Source organism: Poecilia formosa, unplaced genomic scaffold (genome assembly GCF_000485575.1).
Source record: "Poecilia formosa unplaced genomic scaffold, Poecilia_formosa-5.1.2 Scaffold93, whole genome shotgun sequence".
Lineage (NCBI taxonomy): Eukaryota > Metazoa > Chordata > Actinopteri > Cyprinodontiformes > Poeciliidae > Poecilia > Poecilia formosa.
Window position 1 is genome coordinate 166,972 of NW_006800032.1, and position 21,655 is coordinate 188,626.

At 40.7% G+C, this 21,655-nt stretch overlaps 2 protein-coding genes and 1 long non-coding RNA gene across 18 annotated transcripts in view; 1 reads left to right on the forward strand and 2 right to left on the reverse strand.

The window, feature by feature from the left end:
• Positions 1 to 436: 436 nt before the first annotated feature.
• Positions 437 to 7,673, reverse strand: dhx33 (DEAH (Asp-Glu-Ala-His) box polypeptide 33). The gene is made up of 12 exons (XM_007557928.2): positions 7,326 to 7,673; positions 6,987 to 7,147; positions 5,870 to 6,097; positions 5,616 to 5,786; positions 5,304 to 5,489; positions 5,107 to 5,218; positions 4,597 to 4,756; positions 4,398 to 4,486; positions 4,162 to 4,289; positions 3,165 to 3,368; positions 2,998 to 3,084; positions 437 to 1,776 (listed from the first exon to the last, which is right to left on the reverse strand). The coding sequence occupies exons 1-12, from the start codon at positions 7,534 to 7,536 to the stop codon at positions 1,468 to 1,470; spliced, it is 2,046 nt and encodes a 681-aa protein (XP_007557990.1). The 5' UTR covers positions 7,537 to 7,673; the 3' UTR covers positions 437 to 1,467.
• Positions 7,674 to 8,262: 589 nt separating this feature from the next.
• Positions 8,263 to 19,389, reverse strand: LOC107836866 (uncharacterized). 2 transcript variants are annotated; one of them, XR_001662839.1, is made up of 6 exons: positions 19,355 to 19,389; positions 14,954 to 15,074; positions 10,449 to 10,533; positions 10,171 to 10,303; positions 9,680 to 10,042; positions 8,263 to 8,876 (listed from the first exon to the last, which is right to left on the reverse strand). It is a non-coding gene; the product is annotated as an uncharacterized LOC107836866 (long non-coding RNA). The 2 variants fall into 2 exon arrangements; XR_001662840.1 differs by lacking the exons at positions 8,263 to 8,876; positions 9,680 to 10,042; positions 10,171 to 10,303; positions 10,449 to 10,533 and adding an exon at positions 14,213 to 14,877.
• Positions 13,776 to 21,655, forward strand: part of p2rx1 (purinergic receptor P2X, ligand-gated ion channel, 1) — a 26,282-nt gene continuing 18,402 nt past the window's right edge. For 3 of the 15 annotated variants that reach the window (XM_016674308.1, XM_016674312.1, XM_016674315.1), the window contains exon 1: positions 13,778 to 14,203. In XM_016674308.1, coding sequence (XP_016529794.1) covers positions 14,067 to 14,203 — 137 coding nt within the window. In that variant the 5' untranslated portion in view covers positions 13,778 to 14,066. Of the gene's footprint in view, positions 14,204 to 21,655 lie in introns of all 15 variants that reach the window. The other 12 variants (XM_016674310.1, XM_016674317.1, XM_016674318.1 and 9 more) reach the window with 8 other exon arrangements.

Consider the following 21,655-nt stretch of genomic DNA (forward strand, 5'->3'; position numbering starts at 1 on the left):
TATATTATGTAACTTGTACTTATGACTGCCAACAAATGTGAAAATTGATTATTAACAGTACAAACAAATCATATTTTTGACTAGATCTAAAATAACTCAACTGTCTCAGAATTGTGAGACATTATTCCATAACTGAGATACCCAAGTCAAAATTATGAATGTCTTCTAATGACAGTGAAAACAATGGAAAAAATTAGATATTTTTTCATAAATATGAGAGAGGCGTTAAAAATATGCAATATCTTTATCAAAATGATGAGATACTGTCTTATGACAATAGTTAAAATAAGGTAAGAAACTGCTTGGAAAATGTATGTCAATATGTACAGGGGATTTATTTTTACAGAGCTGTAGTATCTCTTAAATATAACTAAATTAATAGTAAATCAGTTAATTTTGTTTTGAGAACATAATTCAATACTTTCACGTAATAAACTTGTGTTTTGGACAAGTGTAAACAGTTTTTTTTTATTAGAAACAACTTTGGTTATGCAAGACTATAACAAATTCTTATCATATACAAGACACAGTTTATGAATTCATTCAATTCTTGCATTTGTTCTTACAAATTACATGCATGCACATGAAGTATTTGCTGACCTCAAAAGCTTCACCTCTAGTTGCAGACATCACAGTAAGAGTGATCCCTTGGAAATTCAGTCAAAAAAAAAAAAACAAAAAAAAAAAAAAAAAAACTGCAGCTTTAATTCTCTACAGGAACCTCAAAATACATCAGCTACAGCAGTTGGAATTTGGTGCATTTTTTTAAGGTTATATATACATATATATAAATATATATAGTACAAACCTGAGTCCACAGTAAAAAATAAAATTGATATTTTTCAACATAACTTATATTTTAGATATTTTACTTTTATGTCCATGCACTGCATACATTAGATGTCTAGCAGCTACAATAACCCAGCATCTGTGTGTTGTCTAGGTAACAATCTGTCCCAATACACACTGAGGAGTAGAGCATGAAGAGAAAAGGCAAGCCACATCCTCTCACATGCAATGTCCAGGTTTTACATGCACGAGCCAACGTAGCAATGCCATCAGAATATGGAAATATTTTCATTTAATTCAAACGTGAATTTCTGTTCTGTCGAACAGATTATGACACATTTTACTGTCTTTGCAGAAAATTCTCAAAGACTATCCGTATAAACCTAAAAACTACCTGCTGAGAAGGTTGAGGACGTCACTGATCTTCAAGCTAACGTTTTGAAGGCAGTCACTGCTATAATCCAGATACACTGAAACGTGCAGCCGAGGTCCAGAAGTTTGGCTCTTCTGAGTCCTGCCAACTGTGCTCCAGTGAAGTTATCTGTGCCCCTGAAATGCATGCAGATCCTGAAAGAGATTTGTACAGCTGCATTCAGACTTTCTTATCCCATGTCAGCTAGGATGTAGTGGACCCCAAAAGGTTTAAAAGTCCCTCATTTATTCAAGAGTGCAATCCTGTTAGCTCCTGGTGAGGTGCAGCTTGCGGCCAAAGTACTCCGGCGCTGCATCCAGCAGCCAGTCTGCGTCGACCAAGCACAGGTCTCTCATGTAGCAGCGGGACGTGTGCAGCAGCTCGTTGAAGACCACGTACGCCGGCTTGGCCTGGAACAGGACGGAGGACGGGTGGATGGCGACGGCCTGATGGGTGTCCAGAGCCAGGTAGCTTCCGTCGGGCTGCAGCTCGGCGGCGTTGATGAACATCCCATGGGCGAGGCAGCGGCGGACGCTCCCCGTGTCGGCCCCGCAGGACTCGAGCTTCAGGTTCAGCTGGGAAAGACAAGCGCTTTGTTAAGCCAAAAGATCAAGTACCTGCACTGATCAAGCAAAACGAAAAAGAGTTGGATCACAAATTTCATCGCATTCTAGTCTCGGAAAACCTGGCTTATCTTCAAAGAAAGAGAAAAAAAATCACAACGAACCCCTTTAAAACAAACCTTTCTGACACACAAAGCCTTTGAGTCATGGTTTCTCAAAAATGAATCACCATTACTATAGTAATAGTAACATAGTAATGAAAGTGTATGTAAAAACGAGTTGCTGTTTTCTTCTCAAAAATGCCTTGTATATGAATATGCTAATAAAAAAACAATTACTGTCATCGGGAAAAATTGTAATCAATCTCAATATTATGACATTTTATGAAAAAGTCTGAATTCTTTTTTTTTTTTCATTTCTCGAATCCTCTTCAGTAGATGTGAGGCCCTAATTGGCAACTTTAAACCGAGGTTCATGACATGTGGATAACCGTGCAAGAGGAGTCAGCATCCAGACTGTCACGTGTTGTTTGTGAGCATAAAGTTTCTCAGGTAAGAAAATTTGTTGTTTTACTATTGTACATTGTCTGTGTGTCAATACAATCAACTCCATAAAAACCTTCACCGCTCTCTTCTGTTACCCACAAAGGTTAGCAGTAGAAGAGAACCTTTTTTGTTGCCAGCGTACTTTGACTTTGCTCCCATACACCTTAGATGTATCGGCAGCTTAAAGTGACTTTTTAGGGCTGTTGACAGTTGAAATAGAGTTTCACTTTTGTGTCATTAGTAAAACCTTTTGATAGAAAACATACTGAGGTGCAACTAAAACTAATAAAAGAAAAACATGACAAACATCAGTAGAAAAGTGAGACTTTCAAACTGTTTCCATTCACTACTAATACCATGTTTTACATAATATAAGCTATTATTCTGGTGACATAGTAGAAAAGTAACATTTATAGGCACAAAGTGACAGTGATGGTTGAAATTTTTCAACTGGTGAGGTGTTACAAGTGGTTAATCATGATTTAATCAATGGTGTGGGTGCCGGTCTGTTTGGTATCTATCCTACTCCTCACAGACAATATTTCTCCTAAATTTCACAAGAACAGAAATTTTAGAACCCCAACCTGAACATGGAGTCTTATTTTAACAACAAAACAGGAATTGCACAGTTCACATAGAAATAATAATAAAAAAACTACTGATGTGATTCTGATAAGCAGATTTGTACCTTCAGACAGATTTCTCTGAGCTGAGCCTGAACATCTTTCACCAGGCCCATATTCCTGCTGTTGACAAAGTTTTCCCGACACCACTCCTACAACACAACGCAACTCAAACTGGTTAGCGGTGGTCATTCTGGACATTTTGGGGAAAATCTCTCCTCGTCACGCCCACCTTGTTACCGCCGACTTTCTTGAAAGCTCTGTAGATGTTGAGCAGAGTCATGTGATCTCCCTCGCTGGAAGTGAACTTCTTGCGTGCCGCGAGTATCTCGTCCCGCCGGCCCAGAGGGTTGAACAGGACGGTGTCCACCGACAGCAGAGACACGATGCTCAGGATCTCCTCGGAACAGGAGAAGTCCGGGGACAGCAGGATGGTCTGGCGGCACAGAGGAACCCGCATGGGGAAGCGGTGAGATACATTTGCTTTAAATTTTGTTCATGTGATGCCGTTGGTTCCAAATGTTCCCCCATGTTTGTTCTAAGTCTACAATAAAAGTAGAACTGAAATGATAATTCAGGTTAATGGTGATAAACCGATTATAGAACTAATCGTCAACTAATTTTGCAAACGATTAATCGTTAACAGGAGTATATGAACTCAAAAAACCAGTCGTTTGCTGAAAAAACACCCTCAGAGCAATTATTAAGCTAAAACTGTACAATATTTTTGTACGTTTTGCATTTAAGATAAAAACCTTCCTTGACTTTAAATATATTCTAAGAAAAACTCCAAAGCAGGAGCTTTTGCTTCACCTGCTTCAAATTCTGTGAAAAAACAAACAAACCTCCAATTGAGCACCTTTTGCTATCCGATTATTAATTGGATAATCCAAAATTAAACAGATAATCCCCATTCTGTATTAATGCTAAAAATCAAGCACAAAGGCCTGAGTCCTCAGAGTATTTTCTTAGCTGCAGATGCATTCAAGTGAAAAAGCATGAACTAAATGAATGATAAATTCTTGCATTTTAAGCCGCATGTTAATTTACTTAATTAAAAAGGAACTGAGTTATTTATTTGCATCTTTTAATCCATTTCAAATACTGAATAAAAAAGGCTTAAGAGGTTAAATAAAAAAACTGCAGAATGTACCAATTGTTTTATTCAATTAATCGATTATTCATCAGAATAATCGTTCATCGCCGCCCTATATAAAAGCACACTGCACCTTGGCATATCTGGGCTCCAGAGGGAAGCTGGCCATCCTTTTGCCCAGAGCAGTGAGGAGAACCTGGCCGTCCTTCCTCTCCACAGCCCCCAGCAGCTCCAGATGCTCCACAGCAGAGCGGACGGCCTCTGGGTGAAACAGGGACACAGCGATACCGACAGATCCACCGCATTAAAAAACCCCCCAAAAACAAACACAAAGCTCTGAACAGGAATGACTGAGCAACCGCTTCTTACCTGGAGAAGGTTTGGACATAAAATCAAAGTTCATCACATCAGGAATGCCCAGAGCCATAAGCTGCAGCATCACACCAGCTAAATTACACCTGGAGGACATAAACACACACAGGAGAGAAAAGCTGCAGCAGAAAAGCCTCTTCCATCAGTCTGACCTGAATAATTCAGAAATTCCAGCAGAGGAGATTGAGCGTCCTACCTCTGGATCTCAGGCACAGTCGTGGGGATGAGGTTGTCGAATTCCTGTTCGGTGTAAAGCCGGTAGCAGAAGCCGGCGTCCTCCCTGCCAGCCCGGCCGGCTCGCTGCCACGCTTGAGCCTTGGAAACTCGCTGGACTGCCAGCACCTCCAGACCGCTGTCTGATGGGCAAAACGCATCGGAAGCAACGAGGTTATGTGACGTTATGTGTTTTCCAAATACTGTGAAAGTATACAAATTACTGCTGGGCAATAAATCATTTTTATCCAGTCACTGAATTGCTTTTACAGGACTCTGGCCCTCAAGTCCTGGATTTGGAGATTCCTTTTCTAGATGTTCAAAAGTGATGGACATAATTTAGGGGATTAAATATATACAAGCCCCACTTGTTCAAGAAAAAAATATATAATATTTTTTTAAAAAATGCAATGGCATTTCTAGTTGTAAGTTGTTAAAATATGGAGCAGAAGAGTTTATGAATGAAAACGTGCATGAGGCTGAAGCCTCTCACCAGGATTGAACCGCTTGGCCTTCACCATCCCCGTGTCGATGACGTATTTGATCCCAGAGATTGTGACTGATGTTTCTGCGATATTGGTGGCGAGGATGACCTTCCTGCACCCCTGCACAACAACAAAAAGCAGGAACCGTTCATCAGCGTGTAAGACGCCACAGCCAGCTTCCTGCCATTTTTGCTGTCAGCTTTACCTTGGGCGCTGGCTGGAAGACCCTGAGCTGCTGAGCTGGGGGCAGCGATGCGTACAGAGGGATGACCACCATGGGGCCGCAGCTGTCAGGGAGATGCTTTGCGATGTCTCTGCACGTCCTGGCCAGAGCCTCGATCTCCTCCTGGCCTGTCATGAACACTAAGATGTCGTGGGACTGCGGTGCTTCCTGCAAATAGGCGGCACGGAAAAGCTTGTCACAATGAATCATCTAACAAAATAACTGGGCTGATTTCTTTATTCCAGCCAACTTTAGTCCTGATTTATCACTTTTAACCAGAGAATGAAGGACAACCTGATGGATCTGGAAGACAGAAACGAGGGCAGCCTGCACGTAGTCCGACTGGGGCTGCTTGGTGTAGTAGATCTGAATGGGATGCTGCCTCCCCTCCAGGTACAGCACAGGCGACTTGTTGAAGTACTCCGAGAACAAGTCCACGTCCATAGTGGCAGACATGACGATGACCTGCAGAAAGGAGCTGCTTTTCAGATGCTTCTGGATTAAAAAGGTACAAAAAAATAAATAAGAACTGACAGCGGACGCCTCACCCTCAGGGGAATCTTGTTCAGCTCCCTGCGTCTGCGCTGAGCGCTCTTCACCACGCCGAACAGCACGTCGGTGTGCACGGTGCGCTCGTGGGCTTCGTCCAGGACCACCACGGTGTAGCGCAGCAGCATGGGGTCTCCGATGGCCTCGCGCAGGAGCATCCCGTCCGTCATGAACTTCAGCTTCGTCTCGGGCGAGGTGACATCCTCGAAACGCACCGTGTAGCCAACCTTAAAGGAGAAGTCGTGCACATGCAGCAGTGAGGCTTCAAGATAACAGTAGTGTGCTTAAATATTATTTTTATCAATCAAATCAAATCGGTTTTCATCTGTAAACTGGCAAACTGCATCGTTATGTATAGATGTTCAAGATTTCCTTTTAAAACGTACTTATCGAGCGCAGAGAAGGATAGTTATAGCGATTTTAGCAGTTTGTTGATGGGTTTTTATCAGTACATTCAGGCACAACCAGACCTTTGAGAGAACATTCATGATTTTGACACGACCCAAAATGAAAATGAGTTTGACACCAGGGTTTTCCACAGTGTATTAAAAGCCTGGCGGGCCACCAGGCTTTACTTGTGCCCCCACCAGGCTATTTTATTCAAGACTTTTTAAAACATTTGCATTTTTTAAGACTTTATAGTTGGTGTTCTCCCAATCTTTCAATAACACATAATTATCCAGTGATATTTTCAAATTTCCTGTTAATTTCAAACATTTTTTAACTCAAAAACATGACGGTGGCTGAATGACTGCCGAGCGCACAACCACTGGACTTAGCAAGTTTTCTGGAGGAAACCTCGGAGGCCACTGTCCCACAGCATAATTCTGCCACCGCTATGTTAAACACTGGCGACGGTGTGTTCAGGGAAATGTGCAGTGTCAGTTTTCTGCCACTTAACAGCACATCCATAAAGTTGTGACTGCAACTATTAATAGAAATTCACTTGGTATCCAACCTACTCCTCTCAAGACAACATTCACAAAAAATATTTCTTCAACTGGTAACACTGAACTTTATTTAAGGGTATCAGTGTATAGGTAAGTGAATATTTAACACTGTAAACCAACTTTGTGTTAGTCTGTCTCTCTGGTTATATTATGAAAAATGCAATACCAGCTTCCCAAGCTGAGTCCTCTTCTCCTCGGACACCCTGGCTGCCAGTGAGATAGCAGCGACCCGACGTGGCTGGGTGATGGCGATCAAGCCCTGCCTGCCGATACCGGCTTCAAACAGGTACTGGGGGATCTGAGTGGTCTTCCCGGAGCCAGTCTCACCTGGAAGAATGGAATGGGTCGTGTTTAACATGACAAAACCACAGAAACGACATTATCTGCGCAAGACATGCGACGAGGGCAGGAATATTTCCCCAAAACTAAAAAAAGTTGAAAACAAATGAGCGTTTTTCTCTTTCGGTGGTTATAAAAGCCAGCGGCGGCTGTGGCTGAGTTTTACCTATAACAATAGCGTTATGAAGCTGTCTCAGCTCGTTCACTATCCGAGTTCTCGCCTGGTAGATTGGAAGCTGTTTCCTCTGGACGTCAATCGGTGTGGTCACATTTCCTTTTCTGGGCAGCAGCATTCCAGGTTTATTCTTCTCCAGGCGGAAAAACACGGACCCCGGCTTGAATTTTTTTGCCGGAGGAAGGTCGGGGTCATGGGGCATGGTCTGGAGGAAAGAACCGGGATAGGAGAACCTCGGCGGCTTCTTGTTTTGGTGAGCAGATACGTCGAAAAGTTTCCTCGTGCTCGCTGACTGGACGCGCGAGCGTCAATGCGGATGTTTTGCTACATCTGCAAAAACGTCACCACGTGGTCGAATTCAAGCGCACACGTTTGACGTCACCGGCTCGTTTGTTTTTTTTTTTGTTTTTTTAAAATCCTTTTTATTTTTTATGTCCTATTAAAAGTCGCTTTTTTAAATACAATTCTACTAAATACACAAAAAATAATAATAAAAATGAAGAGGGCAAATAATTAGGACCACATTCACCAAGCCCTGACTCCATATTAAAAGTTATTTATATATTATATTGTGAACCTTTATTGACCTAATACATATGTGCGCTGTCTGTTTTCACGTTACTCTAAATAAACGTGTTTCATCACATGCATAAACGTATCACAACGTTCCCTGTAATGTTAGCCAACAATAATGTAAACATGAGCGCCTCCCAGAGTTGTCCAGCAGAGGGCGACATAAACCATTGACAGATTTAAGGGATTTAATCAGTATTTACTGTTTTCTGTCAAACGTGTCAACACTGTAGACAGACTATAAATCATCTCTTTTTTCCCACTTTTCCTGCACTACTGCCTTTTGACATGATGCGTATGGATGGGTCAAGCCCACTGCCCTTTCCTACAATTTCCTATATCCTTACTATATTTGAAATGTTTTTTGTTCATAATTGTATAAAACCAGCCATCATTTACATCGTTTTGGAGATTTTACAATGCTTCACAAATCATTTAAGTGTAAAGTACATTGTTAAAGCTTCTTTAATTTAACTTAATTTTTTTCAGTTTTATTCAAAACGGTTTTTATAGTTTCCTCTCTGGATTACTTGTTTGAATCCACCGTCATTTCCCCTCTACACTCAGTAATATCCCATAGTAGTCTCTTTTTATTCATGGAGCTGGAGTGCCCTTTGCTACATATTGCTGTGTATTTTTATTACAATAAAGAAAACGAACCTCTCTGTGCATCCCCATGACCTCAGCATTCCACAATGCATTTGTCAGTGTGGGCCTAGAGCTCCCACAGGATGTTGGCCCTGCCATTTTGCACCACCTTTGACTTTGGAAATGTACAAACATACTCAACACATACTCCCTTGTCAATATTCCTGCCATTTCATAATGGCATTCAGTGATGAAATACAGAATAGGAAACATCACTGAACTTTCTCCAAGATGTCACCCTTCAGCCTGGGTGTACTATTAGCATCCTCAGGGAGCTGACCCACCATGAGCCATCACCTTCTGTGCTGCAAGCACATTGTACTGGAATGAAGAAATTATTGAAAAGACACACTCCAGGCTACAACTGAATGTGTGTCACAATGTGCATTAAGTGGGGGAAAAAAAGACATCCCAAACGTTCTATATGAAAAAATTTTCACATTTTGATGTCATCTTTGTCACCCATGGAAAAGAACACCATTTACTTGCACTTATACGACAACATTGTTTTGCCATTACACAAACAATAACAACAAAAAATGTTTTCCTGATTCAATCTTTGGAGGATTTGCTGGTATTTTGTGGATCATTGCTTATTGTGCAACATCTAGCTCTGCTTCTGCTTTGATTTTTCACACTGTTTAAAGATTACACACATCTTTCCTCAGTCAATAAGTGTCTGATGTCAGCTAAAGCGCAAGAAAAAAGATGACAGTAATGAACTCTTCAGTAACTGCTCGTGTTGTTTAGTGAGATACCACACTTTTCTTTTTCTCACTTGTTTGTAGCTCTTTTTACTTCTTTTCGATGGTTGTTTTCATGAGTTTCTCTAATCATTAAAAAGCATTTAATAACAAATTTATTTCACTTAATGATTTTTTTTTATCTAATTGTTGTCCACTGGTTTCTGAATCCTGAAGTCAGCCTAATTGGTGTTTTTATGGCTGTAGCGATTTCCTATTGTACTAGAAGAAATATGGTGATAAAATTATATTTTCATATACTTTGTGTTTTGCATTTTTTATTTATTTTTTTGTCAAAGTTTCTTACCCTGACACTTTAAGATAAACAAAACAAACAGTATCACATACAGCAAAGTAGAGAAAATGAATGAAGGAACAAACCCTCCAGTGTCTAGCACACTTATCCTCACAGGGGTCACCAGAGGTCATCGGATGAGAGGCGGGGTATTCGTTCTGCAGCCGATCGCAGAGAATAAATCTGAACATATCAAACCTCCGCCACATTTTGCACAGGTAGGAGAAAATAAGGACATAAATTAACACTATACTTTCCATTTCCCCTCCATCACACGGGCAGGCTGTCACTCTCTGCTTCACCTGCAAACATCAGTTGTCTTAAGGAATGAGGTGTAAAAAAAACCCTTAAATACCAGAGTTATTGTGTCAAACCGTCTTTCGGAGCAGCGCTCCAGTTGAAGCACGCTCCGCCATCCGTCACGGTGTGACGTTACTTCGTCAGGCTCTCTGGACTATTACAATTGGAGGAAATGAAATGGTTCATGCACCAACATGCTTAGATATTCCAGAGAAATTGGTGCTTGTAAGCAAGAAATTGTGTAACAAATTCCGTTTAATTTGCTTAGCACGAATACCGTTCTCTCTCCTGCCACGCCCTCTGCTGATACGTCAGTGTGCTTCACTCTGCTGACCTGCAATCGATTTCTTTCTCTCCACATTGCTGAACAAATGCAAATGCTTTCCTGTTGAGGTTTAGTTAAAAATCTCCTATGAGACAGAAGCAGCGAAAGTTAGACCTGGCAGTGAATTAAGATAACCTCTGTCTCACTACGTCAACAATACACACCCATGCACTGTTTTCATTAGTTGATTTTACCGTCTCCGAGCTTTATATGTGGTTCTCCAAGTTTACCTGGTGTTTGTGTTTCGGCTTCATCCAGAAATCCTCTTGGTTCGAAGCCAAAAGCTGGCAGGATGTGGCCTCTTGCGAATATAAACTATATGCCAGAGAAATTCATCATGAGGTTCAATGTTTTTCATCATTTCAACTGTGACAACGCAGCCATTTATTTGGCATAACAATATGATATATCCCACCCACTAACAGGTGCCACCATGAAGAGATATTCAGTGGTATAGCTGGTGGCTATAATGTTGTGTCAGTGTATGAAAGTATAATTGTAACCAGGCTATGATCTCTTAAAGCGGTTCCAATGTTAACATACTGACTTTTTCAAAGTACTTTTTAAGTGCTGTACTTTCTGGACAAGTTGCAGTTTTCATGATTTGGCTGGCCCTGCTACTTGTCGTCCAACGCTACTCATTATGTTTTTCCTCTTCATGCTGCATTTTCTGACTGATGCATCTTCTGGTGCGACTTACGGTCTGGAGAATAGAGTCTTTACCCAAATATGGACAAAAATCTTGGGCTTATGTGACACTTCCCTACTTACTGAAAAAAAATACTTATACATGCTGATGGAGGACCTTTAATAACAATTAAATCTACTGCATGTATAGCAGTTAATTTTATTTATTTATTTGAGTTTTCGTTACGAACCTTCTCAAAACTCATTTTCTTTGAATTGACATGTCTGTTATCACCTTTGCACTCAGCAGAGTTATTTCTGTCTTATATTGATTTTATTTTGGTGGAGAAGCTTTTATTTTCTTGCTTCCTGTTTTTGTGTCACATCCTGTGTGTTCCCGCTGCCCTCAGATTGCGCCGAGTTGCGCTGGGGAGAAATAAGCTACAGAACTGTCTTTTATTTGCGTATTAAAATATTGAAAATGTTCTAAAATGTATGTTGTAAACTCACATGTTATTATATATATTGTTCTTTAACTGTTTATGTTTAGCGTAGCTCTGTACTGGGCATTTATTTCCCACGTTAGTCACACCTATCAAGTTTTCTGTGCCAACGTGATTATTTTTTGTTCTTTTGGTTGATCAAGGTGTTTGTGAGGAAGCCAGAACCCAAGAACCGCTGTGCTGAGAATATTTGTGTTTTAAACAGGAATAAACCGATCCTGATTCCTGAGTGATTCTTCCTTCCTTTTCTCAACCGCTACACAAGGATATTTTATCATAGCATGTTAGCATTTGGTTCTATTTGTGTATTAGATTGGGCCAGCTGGAATTGGGTGCAGTCTCCCAAAAGTAAACAGACCAAAACCTTTGTAGAAACTCTGTTTAGCAGACTGAATGTCTTCTATTTCATTACAAAGGAGGCAACTTTTAAAGAAAGAAATAAGCAGAAAACCAAAAGTGAAAAGCAAACAGTCTCCATTGGATTGAAAAATCAAATGTGACGTTTAAGTTCACAAATCAGATTGTTGTCAACCATGAGTATTTCCTGTTGTAGAATGAAGCTAAAGGACCAATGGCACCAAGGCTCGCCCTCTCAGCTGATCATGTGACTTCATGATGTGATACTTCATGATGAGTGCTACTGATTGTAGACCAGTAGATATCCGGATGTAGACAAGCCCTAAAAGAAAAAAGATAAAATGTAGAATCAAAGACTAACCTCTGACTTCTTCCACTGGACATTAACAGTCACGCCTGGTAGTTCGGTAGACTCACTTCGCTTTGGGGACCAAAGCTGCAACATTTGTTTCATTTTCAGCCGATGCCGTTCTCTTTCACACTCTACTTTGTAAAACAAACCAAACACTTTGAACTCTCGGCCTTGGGATAGTAGTTGAAGGTGTCAGGCAGACTGAGAAAACATGAAAAAGGACATGTTTAACTTCATGCTGCCAGTGGATATAGGTGAGAAAATGAGTAGTAAGCAAAGCAACATTGTCCACAGCTCCGTTCCTGGGTTTGTAATTGGTAACTCACTGGACTCTGCCACACCTCCCTCCAGATATGATCCTTGTTTCTCATTCTGAAGTCCTTCTTGGTCGCTGTCCAGCTCCACATCCCCCGCAACATGAAGGAGGCGTTCCTGTTCTTCAGAGGAATCCAAGACTTCTGCTTACGATACACCCTTGTGCATTTTTCTGTGCTGACAGTGTCTGTGCAGTGGTTGATGCATGGCAGCGCAGTTTGCAGCGTACTCCTCCAGATCCTTAGTACTAGACTGTTTGTTCAAAACAACGTTGACTGAGAAGAACCACCTGTCGGCCATATTTTAACCTTTTCTCTTCCCCTCACAACAGAACCAGTAGTAGCGTTATGACTGTGGATGTAAGAACAGCTTCAATCTCACCACACATCGACTGCCTTTTGTTGTTCTCACTCGATTTATATAAATTCCCCAAGTTCTGCTCCCAAACTAATACTTGAAATAATAACATGTACTGAAAACACACTGCAACAACACAGGCAAAGATAAAGGCAGTGGTGTAAACACAGAGAACTACACGATTGATATGAAAAAATTCCAAACAAAGCCTCGGCCCTCTGAGCGAGTCAGTTATCGGCCCGTGTCCCTTTAAAACAACCGCCCTTTGCACCAGATTCAACAGATTATATTGTTTTTATTAGAGCATTTGGAGTCCAAATACTCCACTGATTTTGGATTATTGTTTAGATCGACATTAAACCCTTCTTGCAATCCTTGTAAATTCGCTGCAGTCCTGCCAAATCCTTCCAAACAGGCATTTCGGGGGAAATTTTCAAAACATATTTTCCCCCATTTTAGAAAAATCAACAGATTTTGGAGCTGGTTGTTGAGCCCAAATGTCAAAACTCTGTGGACAAGTCATAAGTATCGTTGTGGGGAAATATTTCCTTTAATATCCCATCTTATTTTCACTCATTCAGTTATTGCATAATTCCAAGCCGCCACTTCACACATCCTGTGTGAGGGAAGATTAGGAATGCAAAGCACCTCCTGAAGAAAAAAGGGAATGTAATGCTGAGTGAGAAACACCCCTCTCAACACACACACACACACACACACACACCCACACACACACACACACAGAGATGCAGTCGCATAGAGTGAAGATAAAAATTTAAGAAGGCTTAACTTCTGGCAAATGGTGACAAGAGAAAACGGAAAACAAGCTTAAATGCATGCGCTGTGTTTGTGTCTATCTCCGGCTTGCATGCATGAAGAGCGCGTCGGTGGAAATGATAAGGTTTGATTGCTCTAAGTGAGGAGGAGGTCCGGTTCTTAGGGTAACAGCTAAAGTCTGTTCTTAACTCAAAGAAGTCAAACAAGTGTCTTCTGATCTACTTGTTGTGTGAAGAGGATGCACAAAAAAAAGAAAAAAAAAAAAAAAACCCAGGAAAAAAAGTTGATCAAACCCAACAGTCAGAGGAGACGGTGACCCCCGTGAGTATACAGAGAGGGAGGGAGGCAGAGTCGAGCTGGAGGGAGGAACTCTCTTTACTTCATCTCATGAAGCGTGTCAGACGTTAGCAGAGGAGTGTCTCTGCAAGCCAGGAGCCGAGGCACAGACTCAGAGTGAGAGAAAGAGGGATTTTTTTTCTTCTGCTTTCTCTTGTATATATATATGCGATTGAGGTGACAGGAGAAGACCCTCCTGTCTGCGGGTCAGCTGGCGAAAAAAGATGAAGAACCAAATCACCAGCGCCCTGTCTGACTTCTTCTTCGAGTACGAGACCCCTCGCCAGGTGCTGGTGAGGAACAGGAGGGTGGGAGTGGTGTGCCGGCTCATCCAGCTGGGGGTCCTGGTTTACATCATCGGGTAAGACCCCTTAAAGTCCTCTCCTCTCCTCTTTGCTTGTCAGAGCAGTGAAGATGTCATGACCTCTGAGGATTTTTTTTTTCCTTCTTCTTCTTGGGGTTTGAAAGTAGGAGGTCAGACTCGCTAGATTGAGTGAAACAGATAAGTTTTGTTTGCAGTGCACCGAGTGTTCATGTGGGAAACCGATATACTTTGGCTTACCACGTCCTGTTGACAGAGCAAACACTGGTCTTTAACAATCGAAGAGCCTTGACTGGCAGCCGTGGCAGAAGTTCCCTGACGTACCAGGACAGATATTTCCTGTCCGCTCCGACAAGTCCAGGCGTTAAAAAAGTGCGCGTTTCTTCGCTAATGTTTCCTGAACCACCCTCCACAAACATGCTTTGACACGCCAGAGTCTATAAAAGGAGAGCTAATGGGCTTATCGTTTCCAGCTACAATCAGTGGTTTGTGGTCTTAGTTGCTCAAAAATTACACCTGTCTCGTTTACAGCAAATGCGCAATATATGTCTTTATTTGTAGTTTGTGCATCTGAGCAGCAGAACCTGCAGGAGAGAGTGTGATGAAACACACTGAGGCATATGCTACAACAGATAAAGATCAAGCGCTGCACAATTCGCTGCTGACGTGTTATCTGCTCACGGTGATGTTGACAGTCCCCCAAATATGAAACTCTGAAAGAAAGTGATACAACACTTTCGGCCTGCTGCAGAATTTATAACTTAATAGTGTATCATCTAGTTTGTGTACCTTCTTAATCCTGGCAGCGGATTTATGTTTACTCCCTGCTCCTGTCCCTCCATTTCTCTGTCCTCGTCTCTCTCCTCAGGCCTCGTCCACACAATTACGTCTTCAATGAAACACCTCAACTCTGTTTAATACAGTTAAAAACTATTTTAATAAAAACTCCAATCAAAGTGGTGATTTGAAAATGTCCTGGACATCTGGAGGTGCGTGACAATATCTGGTGTTCAAATGTGGCACCGCCGACGTCACACGACGTTAAAACGGACCGTTGTTGTTGTTTCGCCTTGCAGTGGAGGAAAACCGACTGCAATCAGAGGAGTGCTGACTTTTATGTTGGTTCAGGCGCTTTTTGCTCACTGGTTTCTGACGAGCGGAACTGCTCCAATACTGCGTTGAGCTGCAATGGAGAGACGGCGCCAAATGTTTTAAACCAACTGTTTCTCCCAATATGGAGGCACAATGCCATTCCACGTTGCTGGTTTTGGATCAGACTTGGACCCACGCCCTGTTAGTCCACCTGTATGACCTCCTCTCACAGCCGCGTCCAGTTACAACTCAACCACTGTTTCTCTATCCAGTCAGCAAACTCCCTGGTATTTACGCTGCATTCCAGTTTTAGTCACAACTTGGTAATTTTGACTTCCCAGTTGGAAAAATCTACTGGAATGCTCTCCTAAAGTTGCATTTCACACTGGGAAAGTGGGAGCAGCCTTACCTCGTTGGTCGACCTCGCATTTCAAAATGAGTCAGCAGTCGTAATGAGCTGCGATGGAAACATGTTTACTTTACAATGTATACTTGTAAGAGTGTATCTGAAATCGATGTCACATGTAGCTTGTGCATCTCTAAACTTTAGAAATTAAGTTTCAAGAAAATAAAGCTGAAAATGATGCTCATAAGAGGAGCTGGAAACGATGTGTGTGGGAGTCGCCATGTTGAAATTCGGACTTTTCCGAAATCTGTTGCGTCAAATTCAGCTCTGAATTTCCACTTCCGTTGGGTTTCCATAATTTTTGTTCTTCTTACCTCCAACCCTTTGTTTTCTGAATCAAATTTTAAGTTTCTTTCTTTATTTATTTTTTCATTAAAAACTTAAAACTCATCTCTGCTCTCTGCGGTTGTATCTTTTAATCAAACCATGATAACATTTGGTATGCAACAGATTAACCAGCAGTGACAAAACCACTGCATCACTGTGTCGATCTAAATCCATCTAAGCAAGAAAAAAAAACTGTCTAAAAGAACAGGTGTGTTTGAAAAAGGAAGCTCAAAATCCTTAAAATAGCTCTTATTTGCTTACATACAAATTAACTAACACCACGCATTCTGCACCAAATCAAAACACGAAGCATGACAAAGCTTATCTCTCTACAAAAAGTGAAAACAAGCAGATATCGGTGTGCTGGAAAAAAAACGGGGGCTGCATTTTCCTTTACGCACTCAAACATCTACAATAAACCAGAAAAAGGAAGACTTAAACTTTCCTTTGAATCACTGAATTAATATTTACTTGTATAAGTTCAGTAACAATGAGCTCCGTAACATATCAGATAGCCGTAGATGTGTTGCAGGCCAGGATCATTGTACTACATTCTCGGCTTTTCTTGGTTTTGCCTCAGAAACAGCAGCTTCTGCATTAGACTCAGGCTCAGCCTCTGGTCTGCAACCAAGAGACTTGTTTACTGGTGAATTTGGGGGTTGTGGTTTTGTTAAAACACCACTTTCCGTCACATCGTCTGTTCAGTCGAAGGCAACTTTAACCTGTATCTAACCAGGTCAAACCAGGTCATTGAGACGTTGAACACAAATAAAACAATCATTTTGCATGTAAAGTGCGATTTGTTAAAAACAGTCACTTTGACAAAGCAGTACCGTTGTGTGCATTAAAAGAAGGTGACTGACAAAGCAATACGCGAGAAAGAAACAAACGTTTTAAATGAGACAAACCTTCTCAATTCGTTTTGGTGAATATGACAAGCAGAATGAGCAGCAGAATAACTAAAGGTACACTTCTCTGTTTCTCTCACTTTCTGCAGGTGTAGAAGCAGACTTCTAGGATTCTCTCCATTATCCTTTGTCTCCTCTACTCTTATCTCCTTCTTTCCCTTTGAACCTTCCTTTCTTTTCCATCTCAATGTCGATTTCATTTGAAATAAACCCAAAGCAATTTCTCATAAAGACATAACACGTTATAAAAAAAAAAGAGGCATGCTTTTCCAACTCTGTCCGAACTTCCTCTATCCTCACATGTCGTTTCTCCATCAGTAAATCTGTGGCGTATCTCAGTTTCACACAGATTCTTCTTTCACCCTGGAAGAGTCTTTGCCGCTTTAGATGATTTTTGACTGGTTCCAACGGCGGTTTTCTGTTTTATTTGTCAACTTTCTGGTTGAGATTTCAATTTGACATTGTCTTAGATCATTTTATCTGAAGATTTCCTGTATTTCTTCATATGATTCCCTCCTCTAAAACCAGGTTTTTACTCAGGGTTTGTGCTTCAAAACAATGACCTATTTTACTCTATTTTTTCAAATAGATCTGCACTAAAACCAGCACGTACAACAGCTGCTGCCTTCCTTGTTACGTAAACCTGTTTAAAACCAGTTTTTCTATGGGAAAGAATGCATAAACTGCTGTTTTGACTAGGCCCCTTTCAACTAATTACTTAATTCCACAGAATCAGCAACATGCATAAAATGACAGTTGGTTCAGTTGGTTTTCCATTACTCTGCTACACGAAATTGAGGTTTGGCACGTAGGAATATATGATTATTAACACATGATAACTAGTTTTGGTTCACGTGTGAGATCGGTAGAAAGGTGAGTGAAAAAAAAAGAAGAAGAGGGAAAGCGTTTCAATCTGGTCTCTCAGTGTCGCGGGCTGGCCGTGCCTCATTCCAGTTCTGTCACCAGCCTGTTGGAGCCCATCAGGCCACATTAGAGCCGGACGGCGATGTCCCACAGAGAAGATGTAATTAGAAAGCTGTCCTGCTTCGCCTCTTCAGAATCTATCCGGCCCGGAGACGGGTCAGGGCAAACACAGTCTTGTCGGGGAATGTTCATGTTCATGTTGACCTCAGGTCAGCCTCGACAAGCAATCAGTGGAAATCTGAACGTTAGAAACTGTACGTTGTTGTCTCGTGGCCAGATTGCTGAATGATAAGACAAATGAAGAATTTCCGCACACCGGCAACTTTTAAATGAGAAATATCAAGAAGCTGCCGAAAAGAAATCATCAGCACATCGATGCATCTCTCTTTGTGGATATCTCTCTTTTTGCCGCTTTTTATTCCCACTTTATTTTTTTATTCACATTTTCAATGGACACACAAAGATAAATCAGACATTTTACAGAGTGTTATGGCATTTTTATGACTGAAACTCTTGAATTTAGATCCAATGTGAGCGTTGTCCATCTGTTTAAGTCCTGTCGAATGAGTAAAGTAAAACCCAATGTCAGTCAATCTTTTCGTTTTTTTAGCTTGCATTCAATATTTTCTTGCTTTTTCGTATCAGTCTTACTCACTATTGGAAGATTAATCTCAGTGCTGCAGATTGGCTAGAGGAAAAGCTCCCACACATCAGGAAGCTTTCTTTATTGCGTTTATGTTCTCTGTCCGTCAAACGCAAATCTCACTTAGATTAGTATTTTTCCACAGCCTCCTTCTATTATTTCCATTTAGCTTGTATAACTCCCCCCATTTTCCTAGTTAATAGCCGTTTCTGCTGAACTTATTTGCTTGGTGTGCTCAGAATGACGCTTTTCTGTAATGCTCCACTGTCTGAGGACAAACGTACACCGTGATGAAACATTTGTTGTTCTGTGGGCGTCGTGCCAGTGGGTAATTGCTCCTCACACCCTGCGTAAAATAGCTTCACATGTTCGACAGAGGATTTCTGTGTGGATACGATATCTTTCCAGTGCACACCAGCTGTTGCCTGTCCCTCCCGGTGATATTATGCAAACACAAAGCAACGTAACATGTCAGGAATCATCATAAGCGTCTCAAATCCTGGCATTAATACTGAAACCTTGACAACGGAAGATTTCATCAGCACAAACCTCGCATATAAAAGAGGCGAAAGAATAAACAGTTAAAAGCAAGACTTCTCCACTGGCAGTCGTACTTTTATGTGATCACAAGAAGCTTCAATGTTAAAGGAAAGATATTAGTTCGTGTTGTGCGGCAAGTATAAGCAAATATCAACATTTAACTGAGTACAACAAATGGCTCTTTAAGCTGCAGTGAGTAACTTACGAAAAATACGTTTTTTTTTTGTTTTTTTTACATATTTGTTAAAATTATGATCATGACAGTACTATATAAAAAAAAAATCGAGCTCCTTTGCCTTTTCCCAATACTGAAATACGAGTCAGAAACTCTTCTGGGTTACTTAGCTTACCTCAAATGCTAAGGCTAGTTAGCATGGCCACAGATGACGGTTTTCCTGGAATGGTACGTTGTTTCTCCGCCATTAGCACTTTGAGCAACATTGATTGGTAGCTACTAAGACCAGTGGCGGAGCTAGACTTTTAAAGTTGCAGGGGCCCAAGGGGGGGCCAGGACTACCTCTGGGGGGGGCAAAATTTAAAATGTGTGTGCGCACATCTATATATCTATCTAGTATATATATATATATATATATATATATATAAACACCTTTGACTGGTTCACATGGAGACATGACAGACTTTACGCAAAGAGTTCATCGCAGAGGCAACTTAAAATCAATCAATAAAAAAAATCCTTTCTGAATATCATCTCATGGACACTGAACTAAATGCGTCTTTCAGACCGGGAGCTGACAGCGTGTTGAAGAGTGATGGACAGGACACCTTGGTTAGGAAGCTCATTGCAAATCTTTAGTTGAAATGGCGCCTTTAACTCCAGTCTCCAGTACAGAACAGAGAAAACTAAAGACAATGCAATGTTGTTGTAATCCATTTATGGTCTAAACAGAGGAGCCAGCAGTTTATTTTGAGGAAATAAATAAAGGTGCAGAAGTTAATTAGATCCATGCGCAGTCCACTGCACAACCAATGCGGACGCGGCTCTGCCGCTGCGAAGAATTAAACTTAACTCGCCCTGCAGTTTTAACAAATGGAGGTGAAGACGTTACCCTCCCGCACCCAGAAGGAGAGCGATGCTCAGAAGGAGCGTGGCAGACGTTGAAAATAGTGTAGAATTAGAAAACCACCCATGGGGTAATCAGAAGTAGAGCTACAACAGATAGATTCTGACTTGTACTGAAGTGATTAACAATAAAAATAAAAACAAAACTCCCATCACCTATAATTCCTTTCATCTCACTTTTTCTTTATTAATTTTTTTAATAGCCTTTATTTATTAGGAAAAACCAAAGTAGAAAGACTGAAGCCGTACCTGGAGTGCTGGTAACTTAAAACCTATTCACCTCTTTTACGATGAAGTTTATAGTGAAAAATGAACAACCCTGGGGAGTGGAATAGGCCTTTCCCTGAAGAAAACACTGTCAGCATTCAGAACCTCCACATTTTGTTTTTAAATTTGTTTAAAAACAAAACAATTTGTTTTGTTGATAAAAATTGAAAACATTTTTAAATATTACTTTGAAAAGCAATATTTTAGCTCTGCTTCCTTTCTACCAAACCTGTTTACTAATTCAAATGTCTGCATATTTTTTTTTTTGCAATCGATTCTTTTCACTCTTTCCCTGAGTGTGGTTTAAAAGGTTTTATGTGGTTTAAAAGGTTTTATGTGGTTTAAAAGGTTTTATGTGGTGAATTTCAGCCTCTTTCAGTCCTCTGAATACTGCACTCATGCTTTTTTCTCTTTTGTTGTGTATTTCTGTATGCAACTGTGTGTATTTGTGTCTTCTCTCCTTCGAGAGAAGACATGTATATAGATTTCAGTTTAGCCATTTATTTTTGATGGATGAGCCTTTATGATTGATAATATATAACTGTACATTGAACATATATATTTTTATAAACTTAAAGATGCTTTGGATTTTACTGAGTTGTAACCTGGGGATTTCCTCAGCTATGCACCACGTCTCTGAGGAGAGACATGGAGGAAATTAGGGATTGAAAACTGCACGCACCTCCTCCTTCATTTAGCAATCAGCAGTCCTATAAATTTGAACTTCTATGCAACGACGGGGCAGCTGACTCCTTTCGCAGACTCCTTCCATATAATAATATATATTTAGTCATGTAGTACGGAGCCCTCCAGGGGACATGGGGAATTTTTTTTTTTCTTTTGCGTTCCCTCGCAATAATGTACTGATCAGTTCTTGCGGCATAATTGAAACTGTAAGCCTTTCTTACGGTGGCCGCCTACTTTCTGCTTTAATACAAGCTTATAAGGTTTTTCCATGAATGTTAATATCTCGTTGTGAAATATCAGACGTTTTATATCTTTTTCTTTTGTGTAGAAAGGCACAACAAACCTATGATATAAACAGAAACTTTCTGTAAGTAGGAAAGAAATAAAAATACATCCAAACTATTTGGACTATTTCTGAGTTATTATCACGGGATAATCAGTCATCTGATTGTGTCTCTACTGTGTTCGTAGTCTGAATTGTTTAAAGGGCTGCTTTCAGTGCCGTTCCATCTTCGCCTTAAGAGACATAAACATGCAGTAAATAAATCGATTTTCAATCAGTTTTTTGCACCAAAGCGTTAATAATAATTGCGAGGGAACGCAAAAGAACAAAAAA

Bases quoted from the DNA above. Each gene is read 5' to 3' on its own strand.
- dhx33 (XM_007557928.2), bottom strand. From the start codon at position 7,536: ATGCCCCATGACCCCGACCTTCCTCCGGCAAAAAAATTCAAGCCGGGG. The intron at 4,290-4,397 runs GTAAGAAGCGGT...TGTTTCACCCAG, and splicing joins TATGTCCAAACCTTCTCCAG to AGGCCGTCCGCTCTGCTGTG. The intron at 3,085-3,164 runs GTGGGCGTGACG...GTTGTGTTGTAG, and splicing joins AGAAAGTCGGCGGTAACAAG to GAGTGGTGTCGGGAAAACTT.